We start from the raw sequence: 10427 nt of genomic DNA, 5'->3' as shown, positions 1-10427 counted from the left end.
TTTTTGGATGTTTTTGTATAGCTTTGGGATCGAATTGAGGTGTTGGTGGTGTTTTTGGTGTATCCTGCACTAAACCAGTTGACCGGTTTAGTGGGACCTGTAGGAATCAAAATTCTGGTTAGTCCCTAGGAAACTCCATAGAATCGGTCTTCCGGTTGGGGAACCGGTCTGTCGGTTGGGGCAGTTTTGAGAATCCTTGTTTTTGGCTATTTTTGTGATATTTAGGATATTGTTATAATAAATACCAATATCATAACCTTTAGTAGTGAGTTTGGGTTTCCCGGATTAGGGTTTTGGCGCATTATTTACCCGTTTATGTAAATGTGACTTAGGACATCCATCTAGCATGAGATTTTCTATTCAGGTCGGCTAACTCATTCGAATTCAAAAACGAGGTAAGATTAGCATAGAACATATTATATATGCATGCTGTGTTTATGTTTTGTGTCGGTTAGGCAGTATGGGTACCGTATTGGTTAAAAATGATATTCACCCCAGAAAGTATTAATTGGCGCTATCATAGCTGTACAAGCATTGCACTACTACAAATATCAAAATTTGTGACGGTCTTAAAAATGATTTTTTTTGGGGACCGTCGCTAAAAAAATTAAGTAACTATTTAAAACTGTCAGGAAAAATTTAGTATTCCCGACAGTTTAAAATCATAGTAAGCAAAATAAGCGACGTTTTTTAATAAAATACGAATTTTTAGGAGAGTCTTATACACGACAGTTTAAAACCGTTGCTTATACTATACCCGATGGTTTTAAACCGTCGGGTTTAAGGGCCCGTTAAAAAAATTTCACCTATTTCTCGCCACATTTCCCACGTGCCCACCTACTTTTTTTCTATTTCTCACATGCCCACCTATTTTTTCTCACCTATTTCTTCTCCATTTCCCACACCCTAAAACGAAAAATCTTAACTCTCTAAAATCCCACCCACGCCTCCACACCATCGCCCTCCTCTCTCGCCGTCTTCCTCCCTCTCTCGATCTCCCTTTCTTCTCATCTCTCTCGTCCATCGATCTCCACCCACCCCTCCTCCCGTCGCTCTCCCTCTCCTCTCTATCGCATACGTCGGACCACCACCACCTCCTGTCAGTGTCCCTCTCATCTCTGTCTCATATGTCGGACCACCACCACCTCCCGTCAGTGTCCCTCTCATCTCTATCTCATAAGTCGAACCACTGCCACCTCCCGTCCGTCTCCCTCTCTCTCTGAGCTCGTTATAAAATATTTATTTATTTATATACTTTTTTATTATATATATTTATTTTGTTATTGTATAAATTTAATGTGTTTTAAAGTTAGTTGTTATTATAATAAACTTAATTAGTTGTTTTATTTTAATTTAGGTAAAATTATAAAACTAATGCAGGAAAAAACTGGAGGAAAATACAGATTTTTCTACAGAAAAATCTGTATTTTTTTTTCTTTTTTTTTTACATTCCCGATGGTTTAAAACCGTCGCCTATAGCAGGGTATAGGGGACAGTTTTAAACCGTCGAGAAGTCCAAATTAGCAATGGTTTTAATCGTCGCCTATTTTGCCCGTTTTGCGACGGTCGTATAGGCGACGTTTATAGAAATTGACGAGAATACTTTAAATGACTGTTTAAAAACGTTCAGAAAAACCATTTTGTACCACTGTGTCGGTTCGGCAGTACGAGCATAGTACTAGTTAAGAGTGATATCATGACCAATTGTACTTTTGGGTGTTATTGATACTATCATAGTGGAAAGAACATAGTACCGATCCCGTAGTGCGATCATAGTGCTGGTAGCACTACAACAATTTGAGGCATTAGCGGCGGACACAATCCGCTGCTAATAATGAGGGTATTAGTGGCGAACCCCAATGTCTGCCGCTAATTTGGCCGGGTAAATTTTTTTGTTCCTGGAATGGTATTAGTAGCGGGCTGTTCGCCGCTAATACTATTAGCGGCGGGGTCCGCCGCTAATAAACGGGCAAAATTACTTCTGCCCATAAGGTTTGAATACTATTAGCGGCGGGGCATTAACGGCGGACCCCGCCGCTAATAGTAATTTTCTTAAAAAAAATAAATTAAATACCATTAGCTGCCATCACAATTAATTACAGGATAGTGATTGTTAAAACCATAAAACAATGTTAAACAATCTCCATCTAACCCTAATAAAGTGTTTAGCTACACATGTTCATGGAAGCACAATCACACATATTAACTTTAAGAAAAGAGATGAAAATAGAGAAGAGAAGAATGTTGAAAACCCTCTGAAGAATGCCTCCAATATTGCAGTTGATCTCTCCACTTTGCATCTGTATTCTCTCTGTTCTTCTCTCTGAAATTGCTTGATGAAATCAACTCTCTTCTTCCCTTTATATAGGCATTGAGGGCCTAAAAAGATGGAAAAACCGCACATGTTTAAATTCCCATTCGGATTTAAATTTTGGGGAAACCTAAGGCACGATATTTTTTTTCTACTGACAAGGAGGCGGACCGCGGCATGCTAAAGCCATGCCGCGGCCCGTGTGGCCTTCTGGGATATTCCCTTGATTTTTTTCACGTAGGCGGGCCGTGGCATACTAATACCATGACGCGGCCCGTGTGGTCCTCTGCTCCAAATTCTACATGCTTTTATTTTTTTTTTCGAATTTGAATTTGATATTTTCCACGGGGATATTTTTATGCGATATTTTATACTTTTTCTACTGATATTTTCCAACTCTTCATCTATTTTAAATCTGCAAAATTAAAAGATAAAAAGCGTAAAAATGCTCCAAACATGATTTAAACTAAATAAAAAAATATGCTAAAATTAACCTAAATTTAATACTAAACATAACCTAACAAAATTCAACTTTTTCAAACCATGCTATTCACCTACTATCACATTGACTCACAATATATTTTCATAAAATAGAGGACATCAGTCGAGATACGGGAAATTTGATCGAGACACATCCAGCGAGTGAATTTAGGGTTACTCATCATTTTTGTTTGCTCGGATGCTTGACGAATTCAAAGTTGAGGTGGATTCTGGTTGAGAAGAAGGCGTTCGAGATTTCTAGAAGAACTTGTGATCGTTATAAAAAGTAGTTGTTGCAATTCATGCAAAAAGGGAGAAGAAGCATTGTTATTGGAACAACAAAGGAATTTGCAGATGCACCATTGCCATTGGAGGACGCCATTGGAGAACCTTCGGTCTTCTAATATCAAGTTGAGAAAGTAAAGAGAGTGAAAGAATTTTTTTTATTGCGGTACAAAAAAATCTTACTTTTAGTCACAACAAAACTTGTGACTAAAAAAAGTAAAAAAAGTTGTGACTAATTATAAATCACCACTCTTATGTTGTGACTAAAAAGTTCGTGGCTAAAAGTATTAGTCACAAAAATTATAATTTATTGTGACTAAATGTGTTTTTAGTCACAATACTTATTGTGACTAAAACTAAATTAGTGGACAACTTGTAGCTAAATTTTATATTTTAGTCACAAGTAACTTTTTGTTGTGACTAAAACTTGTATTTAGTCATAAAAAATTTATGTTATGATTAAAAAGTTGTCACTAAAAGTAACTATTTTTTGTAGTGTTTATTTTTCTGAATGAAAAGATTAATAGAGGCTGCAACTATATATGTATATATGTATATAAAATTAGCTAAGTCATATACACAGCTTAAAAATGGCTGTAACTAACTTTAACTAATTGAAATTACCATCGAAACTAACTAACAGACAACATAACCACTATTTAACTAACTTCTCTAGTTAACACTATGCTCAACATCGTGCCATCAATTTTTTATTTAGTTTTGTTCTTTTTTTAAAAAAAATACTAAGATGTATATTTTTTGACACTATTATTATCTATAACCCCCGAAATAAATATATTAAAAAGAAAAGAGTAGTACCATATAACAAATTAATGTAAAATATTACTTAATTTCTTGCTTTAGTTAATAAACATGAAAAATGAAAACTTTGCAGTAGAAATTAAGAAATTGGGTGCTCATATAATTCGTTATCTATGGTTTCAAACTCCAACCAATCCAGACTAAATTATTTGAGGTCGGACCAAATAAATTCGGTGTGAATGATTTGATCAATCCAAACCGTTTTAAATTCTCTGGTTCGACTACAGTTTTAAAAATCTCGGTAGCGATTCAAACCAAACCAATTCTTATAATTATTATATATACTTAATATATATTTTTTTAGACAAAATGTTGATTTGGGAACAACTTTAAGTAGAATATTGATATTGAGTTTATATTATTACGATAATAATTTTTATTGTTATTTATGTATTATAAACTTATTAAAAGTAAAAAAAAAAATACCGAAAAAATGAACAATTATTGTAAAAAAAAAAATAGAACAACTACAAAATACAAACCAATATATTTTTGAGTGGTTTGATTTGGTTTGGTTTGATCATATTATTGGGTTTTGAATTTTAAGAAAACTGTAGTAGTGGTTGGTTTGGAAAAATTGAATATCTAGACCAAATCTCTAGCAGAAATATTAATTCATAATATTAGAGTTAGTCCCACATTGTAATGTGATGAAATAAATTGTAGTATATAAGATGAATCAGTTACTCTTTCAATTGCCAATTGGTTTAAGGATGCTACCTCATTCATTTTATCCTCAAATTCTAACATTAATTCATTAATTAATTTTTTTTTAAAAAAAAAAAGAACCAATACAGAAATTAACATATACTAGAAGAAAGTTACGTGCAAGGCACGTATATTTAGTTTTATGTTATGTGTTCTATAATTTAATTAAGAAAAATTCAATAAATAATCATATAATTTAAAATGATTTAAAAACTAATTTTAATTAGTGTGTGTGGTTATTTGAAAATCAATAGTGAAAAGTCAAATTTAAAATTTGCAGAAAGAGAAGAGGAGAATGGAGATTATCTTGAAATATATTTAAAAAATAATAATGCTACACACTTACTATGGATACTTAACTCGAGCCGGTAATAATAAAATTATAAAGAATAAGGGTAGCAGGCATATAACTGGACATATGAAAGAAAAAATATAAAAAACAAGAAATATGATAGCTTCCAAATAATATTATAACAAAGCAATGCTCTCCAAATTTATCTTAATATCATTCTTCTCTTGAAGCCTCTCATCAATCTCATAGCACTCCATGATAGATTCAACAAAATATATGTGTTTATGTATATTTGGATTCAACAAAATATATGTGTTTATGTATATTTATTTTGAGCAAATCAGTAAACATATATTTTCAACAAATTAACCCGATAAACTCAAGATCCACATATGTATAGCTAAGTATTCAAATACAATTGTAAAATCTAAACTTAAAACAAAATCAAATGGACAATTCATGCTCAACTAATAAAGCTATATATATATACTGTTATGATTACATCAACCCAAATATTCTTACTTGCTATAACCGAATTATAAAAATTAAAAAGTATAATTTGAGATATATAGACTAAAATCATCCAAATAAAGAAATAAATTAGTTACACATAGAATTATAAATGATACTTTTTTTAGAGTGTGTTTGAAGCTTATGTAAATTTTTTTGGATCTCTTCACTACTATTTTTTATCTCTATTTTTTTTTGTATAAATATATATGTATATATAGAAAATTTATATTAAAAAAATGAAAAATATACGTACATATATTTTATTGTTGTTAATTAAATTCAAAATAGTATAGTAATAGAGAAAATTTAGAAATTAGATTTTTATTATGAATTTTTATTTATTTAAAATAATTAACTTTAATAAAAAAAAATTAGAAAAAATGAGAACGTACAAGATTAGGTATATATATTTTATTGGTTTTAATTAAATTCAAAATAGGATAGTAAATTTATGGTTTAAATAATATCACATGAAAACAATATATAATATTGTATATATATAAATAATATCAGGTCAAATATCAAATATCAGTTTAAATTTTTATTTTATTATTTTATTATATATAAATAATATTTTATTTTTTTATTAAATATAAATAAAAAGTCACATCCATGAATTTATCATAAACCAAGAATTTAGTTATATAGGCACACTTTATATAGAATAGATAATGATCTACGTAGAAACGCATGCACACATATGTATTACTTTTTTTTGCATCACATTGAAAACCAGCCGCGCCCGGTGCCGACTAGACTGTACCAATTAACAACTTCGACCTATAGACTGTACCAATTAACAACTTGATACATACCATATACTTTACTCATCACATAAATGGTACTTTCCTTTTATATTAAATCTATCTAAAAAAAAACTTGATATACATACATATACTTTACTCATCACATAATTTTAAATGTTAAGAACGCAACAGAATTTAGTTAAAATATTGTTTGTATTTCTATTTTCCATACATAAAGAAAGAAAAAAAAATATTTTCTTGCTTGTAAAAATATGTTTATTATAAGTAAAACAAAAAGCTGTTTGTACGTATATAATAAAAACGAATTATTAGTTTGACACATTTTGACTGGGAACCTATCAACTTTTTTTTTTTTTTTTTTTTATGAAACCATTGAACATCTACTTATACATTTTCAGAAATATTTTTTGAAACTTCTGGAGTTTCATAATGCGCGTATTATATTCTTTATTTAAATTGAACACTAATTAAGAAAAAAAAAACTGTAGAATACAGTTTTTATGTGGCTCGCGCAATATCGCAACAGAGAGTTACAAGATAATATTAAACAACGTTAGTCAAAAGTTATACAGTAGTTATCCGTATTATAGGGTCTACATATGGGTACTTCCCCTACTTTATTTAAATAATATTATAATTAATCTCGTTAAGGCATATGTTTTTCCTTAAAAAAAAAATAATAATTTAATATAATTTACTCTGAGTCTCCGAAAAAACAAAGAAGCAAGAAAACGATAGCCAATACGACACTACTTCACCATGCCTATCCATATAATAATATATATATTAAAATAAAATAAACTATAATCATCATTAGATCACAAACAAAACCATATAGTTGCACCAGGTTCAGTGTTTCGTCACGTCGACATCTTCAATCTCTCTATCTAGATCCCTATAGCACTTTGAGATCTATAACATGTAACACAGAGATATACACAGTAGATGATTGAATATATTAATGCACATTATATCATGTGTTTCATGTAATTTATTATTAACGTACTCTCTAGCTAGGACTACTATACTTACTTGCTTAATATTTACTATCCGCCATGGAAATTGCACCAGTAGTACCTGTACTTGTTGTACAACTGTTGGTCTGACCAAGTAAGCTGCTGATAGATCGAGCCTTCACCATCCCGAGCTTCACCCTCTTCTTATTCGCAATCCTCAACGGTTTCTTCTTATTCTTATTCTTATTCTTCTCGAAATCATGTTCTCCATAATCCTCATCATCATCATCGTCATCGTAATCATCCTCGTCATCATCCTCGTCGTCATCTTCTTCATTGATTATAATACTATCTCTTATCATTCTCTCAACATTACGATGAAGCTTCGGCTCTTTCTCCTGCTTCACCTCATGTAATGAGCCCATCTGGGCTGTTGTTATCGCCGTTGCAGCTGAAGATGATGATGGTGATGATTTAGCTAACATGGATCGGCTCCTGACGCTGGTCATGCTCCGAAGCCGTCCTTTGCCCAAATGGTGTTCGCAAAGAGAGTAACCCACGAGAGTTTGCTGGCAACACCTCCACCCTCTTCCATTAACACGACTGCACCTCGAACCCTCCACGAGTGCACCACCTCGACCTTTCTTGTTGCTTTTTCCACTGTTATTACTACCAAGTTGATGATTATGCTGATTATGATGATCATCATCATATTGTTGTTGGTTTGAAATGTCGTCGTTTTTACGAGAAGAATTACTTTCTTTCTTCTGGGCTGTTTTAGCTTTGACTGTCTTGATCACGTTAGTGGTGATCTTCTTATTATGTTGCTCCTTATGATGATAATCATGATAATTACCATCTTCTTCTTCTCCTGGTAGAAAACTCCCTTTTCTCTTTTTCAGTGGGAAAACTTTCTCTCCTTCGCACCAATACGACGTCTTCATCACCACTAATCAAAAATAAATATCCAAAACAACAACAAAATATTTTGATAAACCATAAACTAAACTCAAATCCCAGAACAACAAGCTAGTATTTTATGTAAGATGGATATAAATTGATACCTTGAGAAGGAGAAGTACTAGAAATGGTTGACTCCGGGAAACTAAACCTTGAATTCGCTTCTGCACTTGGGGTGCTTCCCTTGCTAAAAATAAAAAACAATGCTTCAAGCAAATTGATTGAGGAACATTTTACAGCCAAAGTGAAAATAACAAATTGACCAAAACAATTATTAAATACAAATAGTGACGAGTATAACAAAAAAAGAAATAGATTGTAGATGGGGACCATTATCCCATGCTAACGTGCACCGCATTGGTTTATATATTAGTTAGAGGGACCAAAAAAATAGCCAAATACTAGATTAGATTTAGATGGGAAGGTATGGTGGCTAGCCAAAGTTGATATAAAAACACCTAAAACAGTATTTCCACTTGCAGTATTTTTTTCTTTTCTTTTTCTATTTCTATTTGTTGGGTAAATTAATTATATCATGTTATGGGTCTCTCCTTTTCACTTTTTTTTTACTACAAGAATTCATGAAGATGTGAAGAACATATACAAATATGTCTACATAAATGTAATTTTTTTTTAAAAAAAAAATCCATTTAGAATTAATTAATATAATCTTTTCTTTCTTGTTCCTCAATTTCTTACCTGATATCATCACCCTTATTATTATCTTCTCCGTCTTTTAAAAATAATTCCTGAAAAAATACAAAAGATATACAAAATAAGTATAAACGTCATCCAAATATTATGCACTAATAGAAATTAATTAAAGAATAATGGATATGAAAGGAAAAAAAGAAAATTAATAAACTTCCTCTTTAGGTCACAATGAACAGAAGTGCACTACTGGTAATAAAAAAATTAAAAAAAAAAACATGAAATAACAAAACGGAAAAATTAAAATAAAATAAATAAAAGTATATGTCAGAAGGTTTTGGTTTCACTTACCAAACGATCCTCCTTTTTCTTGTTGTTCATCGTATCCTTGTGATCATTTCTGTTGTCGGCATCAGAGAAATCACAGCCGTCGGTTCTTCTGTTTATATTTCCTGCCCCGATCGGCGATAGACGATGATTCACGGGACGATCAGACGGCTGAGGAGTGAAGTGAGTAGCTGGATAAGGCTCCCGAGAAGGATTCCCTTGTGGATGTAGATTGACGGCGTCGTTTCGAGAGGGATCGTAGTGATAGAGTTGCACCACCACAGGTGGTGGCTGATTGAGGTTGATGAGGGGATCTGAGATAGGTATCGGCGAGAGTGAAGAGAGAGGAAACGGCACCTGTCTTTTACGGATCCTCATCGATTCAAGATAAGATTGACTCTACTGGGTTTGTCCCAATAGATTTAGTAACAGAAAAAAAAAAAAACAATGATCTCTCTCTCTCCCACAGTCAAACTTTTATCTAATTATACAATAATTATGAATAGAAATTAAGCAGAAGACTCGTATACTGTAAATAAATAAAATTACAAAACACAACGAAGGAAAGGGAGAGAGGTAGAGAGACTTAGAGAAGGGAAAAAAATAAATGGTGTTTCTCTCTCTCTCTGTGTCTATCAATTTCTCTTTATCACACTCTCTGTGTGTGTAGCTTGTGTTTTCTTGGTTTCTCTCTCTTCAACTTTTAATGTGTTGCACCACAGAAAGGAGGAATAGTATGGGAGAGGTGGCACGTGCGGATGGTCATGGATGGAACAGTGCAAGGCAGGCAGGCTCCTCCTCTCTGGACAACACACGTGTGCGGGGTTGGGTTTGGGGTGATAGAGAGGAGTAATTTAATTGGGTGACTGGTTGAACCGGTAACGGGTAAACCAGAATTGAGAGGAGAGAGAAGAGAAGGGAGGGACAAAGTACGGACGAGGATGCCAGGGTGGAAGAAAAGGGAAAGAGAAAGAGAGAAGAAGGGATTATTAGTAATACAAAATGATGGGAGTGGGTAGTTTTATCGTTTATACTTTTGAGAGAAAGGAAACAACACAAGCAAAAAAAATTTGTGTGGGCCTTACTCGCTCCAACGACGACCCAGATGCTCCTCTTAATTTTATTTTTATTAAAAATAAATAAATAAATGTATTAAAATTTTTTTTTTTTATTTTTTTTATCATTTGTTGTTAATTTTCGGTTTGCTTTATTTGCAGTACATTTGTTACTGCAGGGTAATGACCAGTGGTCAGGCTATCAGTTTTATTAAATTATTAAATTTTTATTTCCCAAATTAAGGGAGGAACAATTTCTGTCTAAGAATAACTAATTAATGCTATTGCCAAAAACAAATA

The 10427-nt window shown here is 32.4% G+C and overlaps 1 protein-coding gene across 1 annotated transcript; it reads right to left on the bottom strand.

Moving 5' to 3' along the window:
- Positions 1-6938: 6938 nt before the first annotated feature.
- On the bottom strand, positions 6939-10066 carry LOC115701270 (uncharacterized). The gene is made up of 4 exons (XM_030629020.2): positions 9097-10066; positions 8794-8843; positions 8199-8281; positions 6939-8083 (listed from the first exon to the last, which is right to left on the bottom strand). Exons 1-4 carry the CDS (start codon positions 9448-9450, stop codon positions 7215-7217), a joined length of 1356 nt encoding a protein of 451 aa, XP_030484880.2. The 5' UTR covers positions 9451-10066; the 3' UTR covers positions 6939-7214.
- Positions 10067-10427: the final 361 nt, after the last annotated feature.

Source organism: Cannabis sativa, chromosome 8, assembly GCF_029168945.1.
Source record: "Cannabis sativa cultivar Pink pepper isolate KNU-18-1 chromosome 8, ASM2916894v1, whole genome shotgun sequence".
NCBI lineage: Eukaryota > Viridiplantae > Streptophyta > Magnoliopsida > Rosales > Cannabaceae > Cannabis > Cannabis sativa.
Note: the sequence above shows the minus strand (reverse complement) of the source record. Positions and strands in the feature narration are given on the sequence as shown.

Excerpts from the sequence above, each read along its gene's own strand:
- LOC115701270 (XM_030629020.2), bottom strand. The coding sequence starts at position 9,450 with ATGAGGATCCGTAAAAGACAGGTGCCGTTTCCTCTCTCTTCACTCTCG. Across the intron at positions 8,844-9,096 it reads AGAAAAAGGAGGATCGTTTG|GAATTATTTTTAAAAGACGG; the intron begins GTAAGTGAAACC and ends GTATTTTTTCAG. Across the intron at positions 8,084-8,198 it reads TAGTACTTCTCCTTCTCAAG|TGGTGATGAAGACGTCGTAT; the intron begins GTATCAATTTAT and ends ATTTTTGATTAG.